The 21,268-nt window shown below is 43.0% G+C and overlaps 2 protein-coding genes across 4 annotated transcripts in view; both read right to left on the bottom strand.

The window, feature by feature from the left end:
* Nucleotides 1-100: 100 nt before the first annotated feature.
* On the bottom strand, nucleotides 101-7,912 carry LOC106821388 (sorting nexin-8-like). The gene is made up of 12 exons (XM_014826155.1): nucleotides 7,598-7,912; nucleotides 7,337-7,464; nucleotides 6,559-6,691; nucleotides 4,895-5,088; nucleotides 4,390-4,507; nucleotides 3,917-4,038; nucleotides 3,611-3,691; nucleotides 3,123-3,283; nucleotides 1,647-1,848; nucleotides 1,226-1,336; nucleotides 829-1,017; nucleotides 101-540 (listed from the first exon to the last, which is right to left on the bottom strand). The coding sequence occupies exons 1-12, from the start codon at nucleotides 7,617-7,619 to the stop codon at nucleotides 418-420; spliced, it is 1,584 nt and encodes a 527-aa protein (XP_014681641.1). The 5' UTR covers nucleotides 7,620-7,912; the 3' UTR covers nucleotides 101-417.
* A 1,896-nt stretch (nucleotides 7,913-9,808) lies between these two features.
* LOC106821387 (rho GTPase-activating protein 44-like) overlaps nucleotides 9,809-21,268 on the bottom strand; it is a 12,909-nt gene continuing 1,449 nt past the window's right edge. Inside the window, exons 2-16 of one of the 3 annotated variants that reach the window (XM_014826153.1) lie at nucleotides 20,177-20,327; nucleotides 19,698-19,777; nucleotides 19,365-19,476; nucleotides 19,041-19,117; nucleotides 18,494-18,617; nucleotides 18,158-18,226; nucleotides 17,925-18,006; nucleotides 17,458-17,585; nucleotides 16,904-17,091; nucleotides 16,477-16,557; nucleotides 16,129-16,245; nucleotides 15,877-15,956; nucleotides 13,615-13,753; nucleotides 12,399-12,486; nucleotides 9,809-11,785 (exon numbers count right to left, since the gene is read on the bottom strand). In XM_014826153.1, coding sequence (XP_014681639.1) covers nucleotides 11,417-11,785; nucleotides 12,399-12,486; nucleotides 13,615-13,753; nucleotides 15,877-15,956; nucleotides 16,129-16,245; nucleotides 16,477-16,557; nucleotides 16,904-17,091; nucleotides 17,458-17,585; nucleotides 17,925-18,006; nucleotides 18,158-18,226; nucleotides 18,494-18,617; nucleotides 19,041-19,117; nucleotides 19,365-19,476; nucleotides 19,698-19,777; nucleotides 20,177-20,327 — 1,885 coding nt within the window. In that variant the 3' untranslated portion in view covers nucleotides 9,809-11,416. Of the gene's footprint in view, nucleotides 12,002-12,398; nucleotides 12,487-12,810; nucleotides 13,022-13,614; nucleotides 13,754-15,876; nucleotides 15,957-16,128; nucleotides 16,246-16,476; nucleotides 16,558-16,903; nucleotides 17,092-17,457; nucleotides 17,586-17,924; nucleotides 18,007-18,157; nucleotides 18,227-18,493; nucleotides 18,618-19,040; nucleotides 19,118-19,364; nucleotides 19,477-19,697; nucleotides 19,778-20,176; nucleotides 20,328-21,268 lie in introns of all 3 variants that reach the window. The other 2 variants (XM_014826152.1, XM_014826154.1) reach the window with 2 other exon arrangements.

A 21,268-nucleotide genomic window follows, 5' to 3' on the forward strand; every position in this document is an offset into this window, starting at 1 on the left:
GTTACGCGTAGTAAATCGTAGGTATTATAAGGCTAGTAAATGACGAATTTCCCTTGTTTATTGGAGTCACACTCCTTCCCTTTATCTACTCCTGATATGTATCTATATATGTACACAGCACACATACATAAAGATCTATACATGGTAACACATTGGTGTTATTACACTGGACTCACTGATGCCGGTCTGGCATGTGAGAAGCTGCAGGGAAGCCTTCGCATCACTATAACCTCCTCCATTTCGGAGTTTCCTATCATTTAGGTGGGCGATCGCAAAGCGACTGGTCGCCATTTGATCAAATACTCCTGCATGATGGTTACCAGCAGATAGTGGGGTGGCGTTGCTGAGCCTGAGCCTGCCTATAGATGGTCTGCTATCAATCTGCATGCAACTCGCGTTGCAGTGCAGCACCTGATGTTACGGCATCCTCCCGTTGGCGTCGCCCGTAGGGGAGGGAAGGGGCGACGTCGGGGATCCCGGCCGTGACAGCGGCAGCATGTTTTCCACCATGGGCCTCACTTGCTCCCACAGCTGGGCCAGCTAATAACACGACGGCGTCAAAATTAGACGGTCTCATATATGTTTCACAAACGCTACATTCACGATCCTAGATATCGATGGGGGGAGCGTTAAACACGACAGCACACGATGAATTGACAAGAAGCACCAAGTTTTTGCCAGATTGAATGTATTGTTAATAAAGCAATCAAGAATGAAGTAGGAAAGCTGATCACTTCAATCCCTCGAAGGTTCACGTCTAGCACGAGACCCGGGGAGGTTGATTAAGAAGAAAGTAGAAAACTAAAAACGCCAGCAATTTGAATTTACCTCACTATGCCCACGTATCTGTACGCTGACCATTGTGTGAATGAGGTTGGAAAGAATTTCCACGTTGGCGTGGGCAAGCTGAGTCTCCATATGCACGCAGTGCAATGAAAAGTAGTTCCTGTTCTCTATACTGCTTATCTCCGACTCTTGCTCAATGATTTTCGACTCCAATCGATCCATGTCTCCACCCTTCAAATGAAACAGCCTTCCGTGTTACTACGACACACACTGCACTCAACTTGTTATCAAGCTCACGTAGCCTCTAGCTCAGCACATACTTATACTATCTCAAGGTAAATTTTACAGCAATGTCATTGGCTATGTACATCATATGCCTAAAGCACAGTAGAGACAAACGAAATAGTCGTGGCACATATAGGCAGCTGCTGCCTATTACCTCGGCTCCTTTAATGGTCGACTTCATCACTTGTTTCTTGTAACTGCCAAGCTTCGCGATTGCTCGCTGGTGATCATTCATCACGCCTTTCTCTAGCCGCTCACACAGGTCCTGACCGCAAAAAACTGGACTTTATATTCACTTATCAATCACTCGATAAGTAAATAAATCAATTTATATATACATTTATTTATGCACCAATAAATTAATCAATAAATCAAGAAACCTCTATCAGTTATTCAATAAATCAATCAATTCAAGTATTAATAAGCAAATCTATTAATAAATCAATCAACACAAAGTAAAACCACAAGAGAATCGTCGACAGTACCAGGACAACACAGAACGAAAAACTAGCTATAGTTCGTGATCGTGAATGCTAAGGCGCATGAATTCTCTCGGCTCGACGGCGGCCTCGCACCTTGTACGCCGACAGCAGGTCCTTGAAGAGGTTCAGCTTCTCGACGACGCCCTCCTCCTCTCTGATCGCCTGCTGGTTGAGCTTCTCCGTCAGCGCCGAGAACTCCTTCGGCAGATGTCGGAACGAGCGTCGCAGACTCGTCAGGTTGTCTATGTTGCCACACGCCCAGCGAGATACGGCCGACGTGTCGCTGCTCAGCGAGCTGCAACGTGAACGCGACCGCCCGTCAATCGCCGCCTGTGCCGACAGCTGTGCTACCTAACGGCGTACGGCCCCTACTAAACTTAGCGACGACGCGTCGCATCGACGATCGGCTAGAGCTGCCAGTCAATCGTGACAAATGAATAAGTCCCATATAGTCTTATCAGTGTCCTTAGTTCACGTCATAGTCACAGCTCTTACTCATTGGAACGACACACCCACGGGCAAAGTCAAGGGAAACACGCCCCAATGCAAACAGTTCCATGAAGCAGGACTCAAAATTAATAGCAGCACAGCAGATCGAATGAAAGTGTCAATGACACTGTAGCTCACCACAAATAACGTTTTTATAATATTCAGATTTATGCACTGCCTAAAAGCGGAGCTCCCAATGTGTAACGTGTAAGATTGAGAGGATACGCTTATTCCACGTAGCTGCTATGTACCACGTGACAATGGTGTTTCCCTGCCCATAACACAACTTTTGTCAAAGGTAAATTGGTTGCATGGAAGTGTTTACTTCGTATGAGTTTTTCTAGGCGGTAGCACACGGTTGCCATCTGTATATCGCAATAATAATTTATAAACCAAAATGAATCACAATTTGGGACAGTAGATGGCGCTATACCCGCTTTGTAGCGATGGCATTCGAAATAAATAGGTTATGCTGCGTTCCGACATGTTTTGTAAATCTTTACTCTAATATAGACGTTTTATCGGCAGGGTGGAGAGGAAATACCAATTTTGCATTAAAGATATTGTCAATGAAATCTTGTAAAACGAATCAGACGAGTGTGACACCACAGACTGTTTGTTATCTGCGTTTTTTGCATAAATTGCATAAACCTACTTAATTTGCATAATTAAAAAAAAAAATCAAAACCCCTAGCCCTTATTCATTCACATACCAAAAATGAGCAAAATCCGTTGAACCTGAACTGATTAATGGCAATTCCCATTTTTGCCAAAAAATTGCCGTGGGTCGAAAGTACGTCGACTGGCGTGCTCCAAAATAGGACGTTCCATATGCGAGCATAGCAGTAACAACTATACCCAATTTCAAACATGTGGGTAAAACAGTTCCTGAGTTATCGTTGACCGAAGCGAAATGTTGACGGACGAACGGACGTACGACGGACGACGACCCACGGCAATAGCTCAGCTTGACGATGTCAAGGTGAGCTAAAAATCGGTTCGACGAAGCAGACGTTGAGGAAAACTTCGGAAGAATGACGTGCTCACCGCACCCTCGCTTTAACGCCTGGCCCCACCTACCTTAGTTCGTTGCCGAACATCGAGAGATCGTTGGCGTGCCGCGCCGAGCGTTCGGCCATGCGCTGCGCGATGTCCTTCATCCTGCAGACAGCCTGTCTGAGCAGACGGATCTGCTCGCGAGCGTTGCTGTATTCCATCTGCGTGTTCCCTAGCACGAGCTCCTGCGTACGCACACAAACATAGACGCAGCATTACATTACAGAGCACAGGCGATACGATCACGAGTTATTCGGTAGGCATCTCCGAGAGAAGATGTTTGGAGCGTGATGTCGGGTGAAGTCGCGAATTTAGTTTCGACCTACAGAATCGCAGGGTAACTGTCGCTTGTGTTTTATGGAAAATTGATGCCTATGTATCGCTTTCTTTTTCTTTCTTTCTCTCTCTCTCTCTATAAATATATATCTATTGTTCAATCTCTCCTCCCCTTTCTCTCTCCAATCCATTCTACTCTTACTCTTCCTCTTTCTCATAATTTTCATATAACTTACCTTCGTTCGACCCGCCAATTGGCTTGTCACAAATTCATCTGGTATATTCCTATACTGTTCTTTAATTTTATACTGTACATCCTGAAATGTAAATAACATATACATATATATAAATAGTAAAATAGTTGAGGGTGTGACTTTGTTAACCACAGAGGCTTGATAATGCTGCCCTAACATAGGACTGCCGTGATCACACGTTACCTAACACATCATATATACCCAATACCTTGCAATTGAAAAATGTGCATCAAAACGCAAAGGCAGGAAACCACGGCCTAAGAGACCTGTTGCCGCGGCACTACTTACCGAACCGTTGAAGGTAATGAAAAACGTAGTGAGCACGTCGCTGCACAGTACGGGATGTCGGACTACCAGCATCACGAATCGCTTCAGCGCTCTTCGCCTATCCTCAAGAAATGCATCGTCCGCTAAAACACACAAACAGCAGCTGTGGATGGATAACTAAAAAAACAACCTCTTTCTTGGTTGGTAAGACAGCCAAGTGTAGTGAATGTGCAAGTTAGAAAAGTATAGGTGACCACATCTCACATTTTGAACGTATGTTGAACGTGTATATGTTTGTCAAGCAGATATCAAGTTATCAAATTATTATTAGTGTTCCTACCTACTTTCCATGATTCAAACACATTACCGTGCACGCTATTCTACCACACTCTTACAAAATCTTCTTTACATATAGCTATAGGAGTTTATACAGTATTTTAGTTTGCTAACTGGTTCAATATCTGACAATTACAAACTAGATACTGTACACTTACAATTCATGAAATGTTTTGGGGGTAGCCGAGGAACCATTCTGTAAGGAAACCGCACCAGCAGCAGTTCGTGAAATGCAAGGAAGTCATTGTACCTCCTCAACACTGTTGTTTTGTGCTTCTGAAAATCATAACGAAAATGAGTGTATAATAATGCCATCATCATTAAAAATAACCACTGTACTTTATTGTACCATACTGTAGTGTACTTTCTGTACTGTACAGCACAAGTACAGAGTGAAAGCCTGGTAGGCTCCATACATAACACCAACTGCACAATGAATAACATTGAAATGAAAATTAAGAGCAGAAATTACAAAGCATCTTTTTAAAGTTATCACACAAAATTTGTCAGCATCGTGTGAAACCCTTCCTACAGCTAGGTTCAACTTATCTCCTAACGTTCTTGTTGGCATTAAAATAATTAACATATCTGACAATACAGTAAGTGATCTTACTTTAAATAAAGATATAATAATACATTTACATAATATTGATAATAACATACCTCGCTTTTGACTTCATACTCGACGTGCTTAAACACAAGACCTTTCTTTTCTGCAGCCAACTCCACACTAATAGAATCCAACTCGCAGAGCTCCGGATATGTATAACCAAGGACAGTTGGGTTTTTCTCGCGTCTTACTTGAACGCTGAGAGTTTTCAGTGCATTGAGATCCCCAAGAGACGGGATCGGCAATTCTAAAATGAATAGCGAGACATCAAGAATGAGTACCACTGCAATCTTCATGTCATCTATGAACCTTCGACTTGACTGAATATCGCACTAAATTAAGCGAGTAACACTAAACTCATCCTAAGTTTGATTGGGTCTGGCGAAATTAAAAGTTAGTGAGAATCTAGTTTGCTGCAAAGGTGGGTTTAATTACTTCGTATAAACACAATTAACACTCTGCTCTATTAAGTTTATAAAGGTGCAGTGATTACATCATATATAAAATCGCTTTAGACCGATTGTGTATATATATGGATATTGTATTCAGTCTTCAAAAAGAAAAGTTGTAATACACATCAAAACAAGAGCCGCAGAGCGTCTTGGCTCATCTGAGGTCTGTTGCCACGGTTCTAAATGTAACATTTAAGTCGTGCGTAGTGACACCTTTGTTAGGCACAGATATGCAGATATATGCAGTTGCGTACACATCATTTCAGCAACCTTCTGCATACCTCCCAAATACCATTGGTTGATACAAATCGCGTGCCCACAACTCCTGTTTTATGGTGCATTGTGACCCTAACCTTAACCCTATTAAAAAAAAAATGTAAATAAATCATGTAAATATTTTCCTTAATTGGAAAGAAATAGTTAAATGGATAAAGATAGAAAAATACAGAAAACAGGTAAATAATAAAAAATCTGATGGGATTCGATCCAAGAACCTTAGAGCCGTAATCCTGTGCTGTAGCCGTTTGGCTATCGAGGCATATTGGGTTTCCAGATTATGGATGTGCCATGAATATGAGAACACTGTGACATCATTGAGGCAGTTCAGGAATCCATGTTTAACCCTCCTCTTGAGGGTCAAAAGGTTATCAGACACTTACTCTTCACACGTCAGTGGAAAGCACATTTCATGGTCCTTTCAATAAAGCCATAAAAATGGTAGGTCACCGCTGAAACAAAAAAGTTTTTCAATCGCTCCGTCAGACCATGTCCTCAGAAAATGTCTAAAATCTGCCCTGTGACCTCCAATTTCGGCACAGTGATGGCTTTTCCTACCATGATGCTATACACCGACTATCACGAGCCTAGGTCGAGCCGTTTAGATTTGTGCTGCAATTCTGCATTTCCTCCCTAGATACCTTAAGTTAAGGAGGGAATGTTCCCCCTTCTTTTACACCTCTTGACCTTTGACCTTTGACCCCCAGCTTCGACATCCCAACTCGTTTTCGAATTACCCCCTACGTCCCGACTTTCGAATCCGTACGTCGAGCCGTTTAGATTTGTGCCCGACTGTTGACGGACGGACGCACGCACAGACGCACGCACGGACATACGGACAATCATGCGACTCTACAAGCTGCATCTGACTACGTCGGATGAGCTAAAAATTCTGAAATAGCATCGTTGCTGCAAGGGCTGTTATGGTGATCTGTCATGTTCATCATATAGATACGTTTATGATAACATGAATGGCTGCTATTCCATACCTTGTGTTGAGAAATTTTCCAAAAGCTTTTCACTAATGGTCTTGCCTTGTTGTGCTAGTGCTGCCAGTGCCAGTGCTTTGTACAAGCCATTCCTTGTCAAAAAGCCATGCTTGGTGTCAATATGGTCCCAAATCTGTGATAAATTATGTGACCACGTATTTATAATAGATTTTAAAAACATGGTGACTCTCAAAAATATTCTTATCCTTACTGCTAACAAAACTAAATACATGTTTGTTGTACATATCACTATCGCTGAGAGGGCCTATGTCCCCCAGGGTACTGCCGGAACGTACCCTGGGTACGGTCCGATATACCAGACCGTACCTCGCCTACTCCACTAACGAGTCTAGGGAGTCGCCTACGTCTACTCCTAACCCTATCAAATAGTTACCAGGGTACATTCCGGTAACCAGGGTACGTTCCGGCAGTACCCTGGGTGACATAGACCCTATGAGCGTTAGTGGGGCCATAAGTTTTTTTGGAGTAGTGAGATTTAAGGCCGAAATCATTAAAATTTGATAGACCTCGGCCAGGTCTTTAATTGGAAACCATGCAGTTGTCAACGACGAAGGATTCTTAAGCGGTGAACAACCAAATGCTGAATATAAGTTGAGGACAGAAAAGTAAACAATAAACATACAAGTTACAACTTTACAGCTCTTCTTGGATTTACGTTAGTAACCACATGAAATGAACCCGGTAAATTACAACATAATATGTTATTTCATAACCCGAGAATATAAAGTATAGGTGCACTATAGACTGTAGCGAGTACCTCAGAAAGAGTTTGTCGGGGCAAGTTTGACTTTAGCAGCATCCGGATAAACATATCTCTGTCGATTTCACTCTCTTGTGTTGGACATACTATATCGTAAACCTCGCGGTAAAACGGCGGAACTGAACCTAGAACAAATGAATCAAATAAGTAAAAATAATAACAGCAAGACTAACTATTTTTTATGCGCAACACACTAAAGAAACCATATATTCTCTTCTGACTTCATGTAAAGTCAAAAGTGGGACGTAACCCACTTACCGAAAGCTAATTCTGTCGCCATTTTGAAACACCTCCAATCGGTCACGTGATTTCCACCGCCGTGTCTTGTTATCTCAGGTTCGCAGGTGTAAATTCCCTTGCAGAAATGTAACCCTAACCCCACGCGAAATTAGAATCACGTGTATTCAAGCAAATTTAGTAGGTAATTCGATCTATATAAATCCCGCTTAGAAGTCCAGACCCTGCTAGTGCTACGAACACGCAGAACGTCATTTTAGGCCTGCATGACGTCCGTACGTACGTGTCACATAATTTATGTGACCGGAATGTACAGGAACGCGGATAGGCGTCCACGCCTCCCAGTAGTCTTTTAGAGACGCAACAATGGCGATCGAATTTAGAGGGATAGTACATAGAAATGATAAACCAATTTTCAGTTTACGTACTATAAATTCATTTCTATGGAATAGAGTATATATATATATGTGTTGCATATGGTCATATTTTGATATGAGTGCAATTATCAACGCATACATTACAAACAACATGTATATATAAATAAAATATGCATATATATATATATATATATATATATATATATATATAATGACTAAGCGTAAATAAGCAAAGTATTACAAGTGCACTCAATGTAGGTTTTGCCACCTGGTGCTTGCATATTTCATTGCCCTGCCTACATCTAACCCGCAAATACAGTCAAAATATTTGCAATATGAAGATACACGTAGGCCTACATTTATGCGCGTACCTTCTCCGCATTATTATTTGTACATGGAAAAAAATAGCGTAATCGAGCTTTGAAATAGCGAAAGTGAGGCTGTGTGAAATAATGCTTAATTGCTCGTTCGTTTATGTGCTTTCCTTGACCCCGCGCGCGCGAGTCACATACGCGTACAGGCGCGCGTGCACACAGACAGGCGCGCATGCGGACGGCACGCAGACACGAACGAACGGCCACTAGCTTGCCTATGCGAATGCAAGAGGGCCGGCATATATGTGTTCGCATGACGTAATATATGGGCGTTGCACGTGTGAATATGAAGGAATGTGAGGAAAGAGGAATCGTAATTTGTTAAAACTACAAGAGAGATGGTATCCGCGCGTAGATTTCTTCGATAAATAAATGCCTATCACGAGACCTCACTTTATAAATGAGAGGAAACTCTAGCCTGTAAGGTTCCCAAGAATCTGAACATAGTCGGCTCCTGCATTGAAATGTATCATTTCAGCGCCTATAATAATACTCGTCTTTATCTCGGACACTGCACGCGCGAACCCATGCAGATTTGACTGTCGGTTCGCGTATGCGTTATATCCGCTAAAACGAAGTATTTGTCCTACTATTCGTTAGAATAACGAGAAGGCTTATGTGATAAATGCCTATATCATAGAATCTCTCTTCATAAACGAGATGAAGCACTATTGTGCAGGCTTCTCCCGATAGGCTCTCTTATTTTCTTCCTACTGCATTAAAATGTACACGCGCGTGTATTGCTGGCAATATATGTGTGGTCGAATGTCACACATGCAGGGGCGTGAATGAGGTGTAGCATGAGAGAGAAATAAATATATATATTATATATATATATAGGGAGAGAGAGAAAAAGAGAGAGGGGGAGGAGAGAGAGGGGGAGGAGAGAGAAGTGGGAGTAGAGGATTTGCGCTAGACTTGTCCGTATTGCGATTACGATATATATATATATATATATATATAATAAATTTAATAATATATATATATATATTCTATATATATATAGGACTTTGGGGAGGCAGCGAGCAGCGACAATCACACATAAGCGGACTTTCAGTGCAGGGGCATTGAAAAAATATTCTCAGACCCCCCTGAACAGCAACATACGATCCGCATCAGAAAGAAAAGAGAAGCTTACTAGATCCACAATCTAAACACCATCCAACCATATGGACTCAACCTACGGGTCGAAATTCCGGGATGGATAGAAGCAGGAGTGTATAATAGGGATATCCCTATTATACACTCCTGATAGAAGACAATCACATTACTCCTGCCAGCATGTTATCAGGAGTAGATAATAGAAGATCAGATCTTTATCTTCTATGATCTACTCCTGATGTTATCAACGTGAGGCTATCCCTAGCCAGACGACCCCAGGGTAGCGAGCAGTTCGATGCACCTTTTAACTCATTTATATATAGGACTTTGGCTAGCTAAGGATTTTGTTACGTAATACGAAAACAAGTAAACGCTGAAAGTGTTTTCATAAGAGTAAACATGTTTTTTTCCCGCGATATGCTAATTTTAATTGCATGACAATTTCATTCGCAAACCAAATAACCTCACGCCACTTCTCGCTGCACAGTGCAGCCGTCAGTGTGCACTGCACACTGACAGCTGCACTCAAGTTGCAGTGCATCTGCTATATATATTACAAATGCTTTGTCACTCGATAACAAACAGAACGAACCGACTCGAACAAGGCGAGTACTCGGGGAGGAGCCTCTTACAAGCACGCGTCATCACAGATGCAGAAAGTTGCTCTTCGCTAGCAACGTAGCAATGACAAGGTACTAGTTCCTATCACAAGTACAGCGTAACCGTTAGCGTAAAACTACACATGCGACGCAGATAGAGCCATTTCACAAGCGGCTGCACATGGGATAAAAGTTAACCAATATGATATATTGATATGTGATTATTTCCTAGTCCACGACTGAGAGTGACGTGTGTGGACGACTTAAAATGTTCAGAGTTAGCTGCCTTGACAGTATAAATAATGCAAATACGTACGGTTTCAATAGGACGATTAAACTGTTAGATGAAAGAGTTAGCGACAAAACGATAAACAATTCGTTAGCAACGGGTAAACGTGTTTCAGGTACAGATTAAACAAAAACACTCAGGTAAGACAATTGTTGGCAACGTAAACCCGATGCTGCTTTCTAGCTATATATCTTTTCAAACGCAAATACCGTTTGCTCACATTCTTAGAAAATCTACGGCCAATGTGAAAATTTTCCTATCTCACAACCTCACGGGCAGAACTATGTAACACTAAAGTTCTCTGACCTACGTACATAGATATATATATGTGTGTGTGTGTGAGAGAGAAATGCAGCTACAACATGGCTGCTACAACACTTCCTGTAGCAACTGGCAAGAGTTTCAAAATTATAACTAATATGCATGGCTCAATACATATTTCAATGCCTTTATCATCGAATGCAATATATTCTCTATAAACTGCTATATTCTGACAATTGAATAAGTGCATAACCGATCTTGGCAAAAAAAGAATAAATATACATAGACACTGTATACGGCTCTGTACAATGAAGCATAACATGAAGATGATAATCGTGAAAAAAGTGCCAAAGCTTTGTCATTATATTAAGGCCCCTTAAATATTTCATTTTGTTATCTGTATGCTGTGAATAGAGAAACTGGACTGACTTTTAGTTAGTTAATGCCTTTATAACATAAAATATTTTCATTATAATGCTCATCATTACCTATTAGAACGCAATTTCTTAAAGTTTTAACTTATTATTCATAATATAGTTAAAATATTCATTATTAATTTATACTTGTGTAATGGTTTTTCAGTAAATGATCTATGCTAAATTCTCATGGCATTCCAACCATGTGTAAATAGTTACAGGTACAATAAATCTTATGCTGTTCATGATTTGTGTGTACAATTTAACATGATAGATGTTATACTTGCTACTATAATATATCAGACAGCAAGCAGGCAACAATGCTTGCGCACGCCAGCCGTCGCAAGTCTTATAAAATCTATACAAACAATCTGCGAGCATTGCAAGTTATTGCCAACAGATGGCGGCACCTGCCCATCGCGCTCATTGGTGTCGGTACTGCTGTGGCACGGCTGGAGGAGCTTGCGATGGAGGGCCGCCCAACTGCTGCAATTTCCACACTGGCGGTGACCTGTGATCAGGAGATTCCTCCGCAGAGGTCGATGGTGGAGGTGGTGCATGCCTCTCTGACGGTGATAACCGCTCGGGAATCGGTGGTCTGTCGTGTCCTACGCCCTGATCTATGAACTGGATCAGGTCGGGCTGCGCCGGCACGAACGGCCGCTGCGAGTGCCCCGCCGGCGGCTCAGACAACAGCAGGGGGCGCTGCTTCGTGTCGCTTACGTTGGAGATCTCGGCCCCCTCGTCGCCGCCGGCGCACGGCTGCTGATGCCGCTCCAGCGAGCTTTTGTCCTGAAAGAGGAGTCACCCGTGGCAGCCTCAGGGCAAGAAACTCAACAGCAACATTCCTCCGTGCCTACGCCCCCACCAATGCAGCGCAAAAGTAGATTTACACTTGACGATCTCGAACCGATTCGTTTAATGTCTGATAACGATTTTCTCATAGGAGAAGAAGTTCCCGTCGCCATAGTTACGTGACGTACACAGACGGCTACGTGTCAGTGTGACCTGAAAAAATCGGTACTACGTTCTACAGCACTTTGTTATTGCCGTAAGAACAGGACCACAAACGGGGCAACACTATATGCATGTATACGCAACCTATCATTTTACATTAGCAATTGCATTTGCACTGGCACTAGCATCATCTGCATTTAAATATCACCCGTATAAAATCTTCGTTTAGACTCGTCAACAACGGTGCATCCGTTTTGCTGATCATTGCCGACACAACAGCGAATGCCTTTTTCGCTCAACACATTACAAACCATCCTCGCATTTGTCCCGACATGCTGTCAACCTGAACTGTATCGGTCTGTCGGTAAGGAATCGATAAGGAAATTTTGAATGCAAATGAGCTGCAAGGCTCGAATGCAGCCATCTTCTAGGTTTATCTCTGCCTCACCTTCTGCCTGTCTGGAAGCTGTGGTCTATTCGGAACAGGCGGAGGTGCTTTTTTCGCTCGTCCTTCCTCAGACGGCCTTTTTGCGGCACTGATGAATTAACAGACAGTGAGACATAACGTCGCCGGCACATGCGTGAAGCGGGTCGGCGACAGGAGGCAGCATCCGGATGGCTTCTCCGGAAGCCAACGTCAAGCGAGGTGCTTCCCCGATCCAGCAGGCTCTGCATCTTCCACCCTCCACACCTCTTTTAAGTCTTCTTCCCCGCCCCGCCGCTACGAAACGACGGCTTCCCAACCGAGTGCGACGTTTGTGCGATCAAATGCACGCCGTCACTGGACGGGAGGATTTAATGCAGAGCTGGCTGGACAAGAGAAGCAGCGCCCGCAGTGTTAGTTGCGGCATGCTACGTACCCCTGCGTACATGCGGCGCTGCCAACGATCGAGGCTCCATGCAAACATGCCATTAGTGCTGTCAGTGCGCGGAGGTATGGGAGGTGCTGCCCTCATCGTGAGCGCGGACGGTTTGGCGGCGACAGGGGGAGCTTTACGTAAACTCCCACAGGTGCTGATAGGCCGCTGTGACTGGTTAATACTGAAGGGCTCTTCGTGCATATTACTACTGCTACAAAGAGTATAAGTGAGAAACATCCATCACCAGAAAGGTGGAGACAGGAAGCATATAGGAACAGTCGTGCAACAACATCAACCAACATCAAGCAAGCCACTTAAAGATTATCAAAAGATGCTATGAGCAAAAAGTCGAGAATCACTATTTTATGGCATCAGCCATTATATGGCAAGCATTAAATTGCACAACTATTCTAATCTACAATGTTAGTGCCAAGTGATAGGATATTAAAAATTGCATCTATAGGATATTGCCACAGTTTAGACTGGCAACTTGACTGACAATGAAATGGGCTGCATTAAGTGAATATAATTGTGGAATATTTACATGATAGAAACCACTTTCACAATCCACTATATTTACAATTAATATTACAAATTAAATTACAATTAAATCACAATTACTACATGTTTGTGCATGTAAAATATTCTTACCAGATACACAATCAAGATTATTATCTACTCATGCCACTATTATACAAAGCTCGAGGGAAAATCTGCCATTCACTTGAAGCAAAGTTTGATTGCAATATATACGTGAAATCCCTCGACATTGAGTTCTGCAGAGAAGTGGATGAAGTGGCAAACCTCTCTACTGGATTTCCAAATGAATCCTGGGAAGGTTGCCGGGTGTGACCTTTGACATCAACAGGCGGTGATTCTAATGGCACTACGGGACCTTTCCTCGCTTCACGAACAGACTCAGGAGTTACCCTAAACTTGATATCTGCAAAACAACCAAAGAAAAGATTCAGGTATTATACAGATACTTGATGAATGCTAGTCACCGTTTACTTTTACTGTCACCTAACACAAGCTAATATTTACACATGTAAATACTATGTTTGTGCATGTAAAATATTCTTACCAGATAAAGTTTCCTGCCTCATCACAATCAAATTGCATTTTAACATTTTAACTTCGTAATGAAATATAATTATTTATTGGTATTATTGAAGTAAAAGTATATATTAAGTAAAATTGAGTTCGTTTAGACTTTGCAAGGTTTAACAAAAAATAAATAAGGAAATAACAACATTAATTAGCAGATGACACATTATTATGAGACCCAGAATGTCTACGTAAGTATAACAGAAATAAAAACCGATACAATTAGAACAGTAGCTTCTAACAATAGAAGACTTGTTAAATATGTTCCATTAAAGTTAATACCGTATCAAATTTTGAGGAGTTTTGTAGACGCCAACCACCACAGATCACACACAACTACCGGAATCATGACAGAAAGCAAGAGCATGCAATAACCAAGTTTTAGTAGTCAGTCGTCTAGATTCCGGTACAGCCCTAGGAAAGAGAAAAGACATCGTGACCACTGCGCATCGCATCGTCACATTATACAGTAAAGAGGCCAACACCCGTGCGGCAGAGAGTCTCGCGCGCAGCGTAAGCACCGTCCGCTTCGTGTCGCTTGTCCGAGCGTCGCAGCCTCGCCGATTCCCCGACGACGGCCAGGATTTCGGCCTCCCCCGCGCGATCCTCCGCCGCCGCCGCAGCCGCGTGCTTGTCGACGAGGTTCTCCTGCGAGTGGCTGAGCGCGCGCGACGGGCGCGGCGGCACGACGGGAAGCTGCGACTCGCTCTCGTCGTGATGTGGCGCAGCGTGGTGGGGGTGCGGCTGCGGCTGCGTCGCAGCGTTGTGATGCGCCGCAGCGTGGTGGGGGTGCGGCTGCGTCGCAGCGTTGTGACGCGGCGCGGCGTGGGGGTGCGTCTCGGCCACCCCCGCGTCGTGACGGGGGTGTGGTACCCCCGCGTCGTGACGTGGGTGTGGTGCGGCGCGAGGGTGGGGTTCGGCTGCTGCATCCTCATGCTCGCTGTCTGGCTTGCAGACGTCCGGGAGCATCTCGGACTTCGCCGCGACGGACGAATGACCGATCGCTTCCGACGCGGCCGCGCCGCGCGCCTTGATCGGCGGGGGAGGTGCTGCCCTCTTGTGAGCCGTTCCGTGGTGTTCTTGGTGAAGCAGGTCCAGTCTCGGGTAGATGTGTTCGAATCGGCCCGCAGGGTTCGCGACCCCGACGTCAGGCACGTCGCGATCCGGGCTGGAGCTCCCGCTGCCCGCGACTACTTTCTGCTGACACGGTGCATCCTCGTTGCCATGGTGATCCTGCGGCTGATGCCAGCCTGGGAATCCGATTGAGGCGGCAGCACCGGCCGCTGCTGCCAACGCGGAGTCCATGCTCGCGACGATGGACTGTCGCTTAACGGGGGAGAGTAGCGGTACATACTCCCCGAACTCGACATCTACGCAGTAAATAGCATGGAATGCAACATACACACACGTTATAGCAAGCTTAACACGGCACATGTGCCATGGCATCGATAATAGTGTCAAAACGAGCACACACATTCCATTAACCTCAGTATGGATAACGTAAGAAAACATATCAATACTATTGCATTCAATAAAAAATCACCATTTAAAACTGTGATTCCAAAACAATAGTGTACTACAGAAACAATTGCGGTTTCCACCATGTGGTTCAACCCCATAACTGTTGACTATCACATGATTTACCTTGCATTTTAACACACATTACAAGATTATAATTTAGAAAGCATTGTGGCGCAAACACAGACAGTTAATCAGTATATTCTAAGGGGTGACAATCAATGAGTCACAGAATAAAAACGATTATGAAACCTAGAAAATTAAATGGATTGAGAATGAACAGTTACAAATAAATTGATAAAATTATCACAGGTCATGTAATAAATAGCATAAATCGAGACTATACCATCCTAACATATAATGTTCACTTGCCATAAACACATTCATCAGCACAGTCAGAGGAAATAATGGTACAAGAAATAAGAATGCAAGGAGACTTACCGCCAGGAAAGAACCAATCTGCATGACTGATGAATGTCTCGATGATCAGGCTCTGTTGCCCTGACGTATGGACATTCATCCTACAGTAAAGTAAGGTGTAAGATTATATAGTAAGTAAGATTAGTGGCCTGAACAACTCCAGTCTATCACGACGGCAAAAATACAAGCTGTAACCACATTGCAAGAGTTATCCAGTCGTTTTGTATCAATGGTATATATTTATTTATTTGTTCATTTCAATAAGAGACGGACCCATCGTTGTTGTCGGCGTAGATGAGATTGGGACCAAACACGATAGCAATGTTACTTGGCGTCATCTTGTTAAGATCTGATTCTGCAGCTACTTTGGCAAGGAACTTGATTAGGTATCTGAAATACAAGAGAATGTGTCTGTACCAGCTCTCTACAAACATGAACATATTTACTGATACTCGATATACCACAATGTAGCAGCAGAAAGTATATACAATAACATAAAGGACCTAGGTGAATAGTCAAGCCTTTACCAAATGTAATTACCCATCCAAGAAATCCTAACATCTTTTACTACTTTCATGATAACAACAAAAATTTGGTAATATTTTGTAGGTCAATACTCACTTAAAGTTGTTATAATTACATCTTGGTAGTTTATTACAGACTGTCCATAGTGCTTGCAATCGCTTGTCAGGATCCTCTAACCTAAAACATAACGCACGTATCGAATTAGCTTGGAATTTCTTAGCATCTAAGTGAGATCGATAAATTGTACCAGCATTTTCTATCTGATGACCTGACCCATTCAACCAGTTTACTACAGTGGGTTGATGCTGTATCAACTGTAAGATCTGTATTAACTGCAAGTAAATATAAGGGCGTGTATCCTTCGCGATTGATAACTCAGGCATGGTGATTTTAACTTAACCAATGAGCGCCGCAAAGCGAACGCATTACGATAGCCTCATTCGAATTCCTGCTCTTGGCCCAACACTTCCACGTTTTCGCCCAGCCGGGCTTCATACGTTAGGTACACGATCCAACACGCTACCTATTCGCGTTCATCCATTCGTCGTAGTGGGTGAATGTGAGCAGTGGCTCGGGGAGTATGCGCAGGTACAGCTTCAGGGCGCCACAGACACAGTGAATGTCGTAGTCCGTCAGGTCGGGCGTGCCGCTGTCAAACTCCGCACGCAGCTTCTTGATCTTCGCCGCGCTACCCGCGATTCTGAAGAGACCCTGAAATCGGCAATTCCCATTTAAACGTGTCGCCCCAGAGAAGATGGCCCGCTGGCCATCCGCTGCACTGGATGAATTATCGTATTTTAATGAACGTTCTTCAGCATGACACATGTTACATGACTCGACAAGTGTCTGCACGGGCAGTTAGAAAAAATATGTACGGGGCACAACAATAAATAGTTTCAATAATTACCGTAATATCTTGCCTTAGATCTCCATATAAATCCTTTTCTAGATTTCTCTAGGAATGTTACTTCGAAACAAAAGTCAATCGCATATAGCCCCTTCTGCCAACCTTCGAGCATAAAACACCGGGTACTTTCATTGGGCAAGTTGTAAGCTAGGAAAGAAGTCACTATATACCTCCTCCGATACGCCAAGGTCCAGTATGGCGCACACACACTCCTCTATCACTTCCGCTATCTCTCTGTTGGTCGCCTTCAAGTGATCCTCCAGCAGTACGTCATATACTGGCTTCTGGAGGAACATTCCTGAGGGAAATAGTGAAGATATACAAAATAACTAACATCCTTGGATAAGGATACCACTTGAACTACACACACATCATCTTGGAAAGGAAGGAAGCTCCATTTCTATCTTGACAGGGGGTGGTAACACCACTCCCATCCTGGAAGGGGACGGATCTGTGCTGCTATCATAAAAAAGGGTGGGAACACCACTCCCATAGTGGAATGGATGCTCCCAACATAGCAGGGGACAGAGCTGCACTGCCATCCTAAACAAGGGTGGGAACACCACTCGCATCCTGTTAGGAGACAGGAGCTGCACTGCCATCCCGGAAGGGGCCAGAGCTCCACTAAGCTACATACCTTCCCAGTGTTGTAGTTTTGGCATGAGATCTTCCAAGCTTTTCAGAGCTCTGGTGTGGTATTCACGTTGAAGTTCGACACTCTGTATGACAACAGGAAATGGGAATGAACACATGAATGAATTCATCGCTTACAACTGTTATGCAAAGTAAGACATGGTGACAAAACAACAGCTAAAGATAGGGGATTAGAGTGCAACAACCATTTGTGCTTAAACGAAATTCTGTATGTACCTTAACGAGAAGACGTCCAAACTCAGCCTGCCTTGAGCAGAGTTTGTACAGCTCTGTTGCAAGGTTATCCTGTTAAAAATAAAGAAATTGACATATGTGACCTTGCAGACATTCTAACCACCATAAAAAATAGTATAACAAACTCACCTATCATCTTAGCTGTCAGAAGATGTTTGCCGTAAGGCAATTTTTTGTGGAACATCACTGCTAGGGAAAGAAGTGCGTCTGTGTACTGCAGAAAATAGCATTGTAGCTAAAGCCTGCACACACCCACCCACAAAAATTCAGGTAGATATGAGTGCACCTACCTGTGCATGCATGCACCCATACACATACCTTGCTTTGCTCAACCCGAGCCTGAGCTTCTTCTTGCTCCAGCTTTAATTGGTCAACCTTCTGCTGATGTGCCGCCATGTTGTTAGGGGCAATCTGCGTCGTCTGTCGTGCAGTGCTCTGGTACCTGTGGCACATCAAATGTACAGAAGCTGTCCTTGGAAGACGGCGTCAAAGATGAAACACATATTTATACTATGACGTCACATCCTCTATATCATATATATGATATGATATCTGCAGGAGTCAATAAAGATTTTATGGTTTGTTTGTTTGCATGTGTTTATTTACTTTTGATATCATATTACAGATAATATATTTATGGCATATGTGAATGCACTAGTATAGTCTATCCAGCTAAAGCTGCTAAACCCACACTCCTTATTGTTTAGTGTCAGAAATGAGCAATTACCGCTGTGAAAAATAACACACTATTGGCATAGACTATAAACTATAATATGATTCCTATCAAAGGAGAGGTGACATAAAATTTTAAATACAAAGATTAACATGTAGTGATGTATTAACTCTAGACATCTCAACAACAGACCTAGTTTTAACTGCATCCATGTCCAATGTCAACTTGTTGAGGTGTTTCTTTAGCTTGGCAATGTTTGGAAAATCAACCTAAAATCAAAAACAAGGCAAAATTGATTCACCTAACACATTCCAGAGATAACCCAAGACACTGCTACATACATTGAACAGGACAGAAATCACAAGTTGATTTAAAATTTACAGAGTTTTTGTGTCGAGTTTTGTCACAATAAAACAAGAACTTACAACAAAGAATATATTACCAATCTCATCACCGATAAACAGATTTTATATAGAAAGATATACGAACACACGATAACGTTAATACCACACTCACCTCCAGGAACTCACTGAAAGGCATAAGCACTTGACTTTCCACCTCCATCTCTCCCAGCATTCTCTCTTTTGCTAAGCCAGAATAGCCTTCCCCACACAACTGATACATGTTCCTGAAAATGAACAGAGAGAACCGTACAAGTAAAAATACACAAGAACAGCACCTGGTAACACTGTGCCGTAAACACGTAAATATAAGACTGTAATAATGTGTATAGAATGTCAGCAGTTCAAAAGCTTTGATTCACAAATCGGAGACCGATCAGTCGGTCGATTAGACTTTCGATGTTTACTACTATTCTATGCGCATGTGGCTGTGTGCAGATGAACTCACGCGAGCAGTCCGAGACCGTCCGCCAGTAGGGATCCGTTTTCTTGTAGCTGACAGGACACCTGCCACTCTGGAAGCTTTCTCTGTAAACATGTCAAGCGCAGCACAAGTGTAACAAACATTCATTGGTTAGCGGGTATTGACAGTACCAGTTTCCCTCTACCCACGGAGCGGGTAGTATACTCCTGGTTTGTGCAACACGTCTGAAATAGAATCCAACTCAGTTTAGGCCAAATATGCTGGCAATTTTGGCAACTTCGCGCATAATGGTTATGGAAAAATGTGTTTTCTCAAGGTGGTGATATGCAAATGGGTATGGCACTTAAATAATAAAAACAATGATCCCCCATTAGCTGTTCCAGGACAAAAATGACATGCGTCTATGTATATCGATGTACATCACTGAACACTGTTGGTAAACAACTGCAGAAAGGAGCAGCACTATGGTTACACATCGAACCATAGTGTCCATGCGAACCTACCAGACGTTTCTCTGGATCTTTCTCGCTGCCCTGGTGATAGCTCAGCATCTGCGACAGCTTCTTGCACGTGGTGCCGCATGACTGCTCGAGCAGCTTCACTCGCTTCTCGGTAGTCACCAGGTCTTCGGTGAGAACTTCTGTCTTCTCGGCCCTGCGTGAAGCAGCAGACGACCGGGACTGATTGTCATTCGCAGTCTCATACACGATATACAGATAAACGAAACTGTCCTTTGCATGGGAGATCAACCAAACAAGTTTATGTGCGAAGACTCACTTCAGATAGTAACGCCTTGCCGACTGGGTTCGCTTTACAAAATGCATACAGTAAAAACTGTATATATATAAGAATCATGCAAGTACTCGATAATAATAACATTCCTCTCATGTGTCCATGAGATTTTAAGCATGTGTAGTTTGAAATGAACAGAAGACATGGCATCGATTACTTGAATTATAGGGCAAATAAATACAAAAGTGCTAAATTATAAAAGTTTGTAACATGAATTGAGATGCACGCATTGACAAATATACTTTGAACTTACTTTTTCTTCCTAAAAAGCAGCATATAATGAAGGGAAAATGGAATTCATTCATTAATTTACTCAACAATAATAATGCTAATTAAACATCAAGTGTAAATGTATTCATAATGATTAATCTAAGTCATATCATCAATTATACGTAATCAATTTGTAATCAATGATAATACAACATTTCACATTTCCATTTTTGCATGGAGATGTGCGAAATAGGACCCAAGGACTTCCCAGTGTAAAGCATTACATTATGCATGCACCCACTAAGGACAATATCAACTCTAGATTATACACCATATAGACCAACTATTCATATTTCTAAGGCTAAAACGGGCTAACACCCCATTAGGAGTGTTCCCAACTTTTATATCATTAATGATTAATGATTGATAATCCTAACCTCAGGGGCGGATCCAGAGGGTGGGTCGAGGGGGTCCGGACCCCCCTTTTTACCACAAAAAAGGAAAAAAAAGCATACACACACACGCAAGCGTGCGCGCGCACACACACACACACACACACACACACACACACACACACACACACACACACACAC

Source organism: Priapulus caudatus, unplaced genomic scaffold (assembly GCF_000485595.1).
Source record: "Priapulus caudatus unplaced genomic scaffold, Priapulus_caudatus-5.0.1 Scaffold70, whole genome shotgun sequence".
NCBI lineage: Eukaryota > Metazoa > Priapulida > Priapulimorpha > Priapulimorphida > Priapulidae > Priapulus > Priapulus caudatus.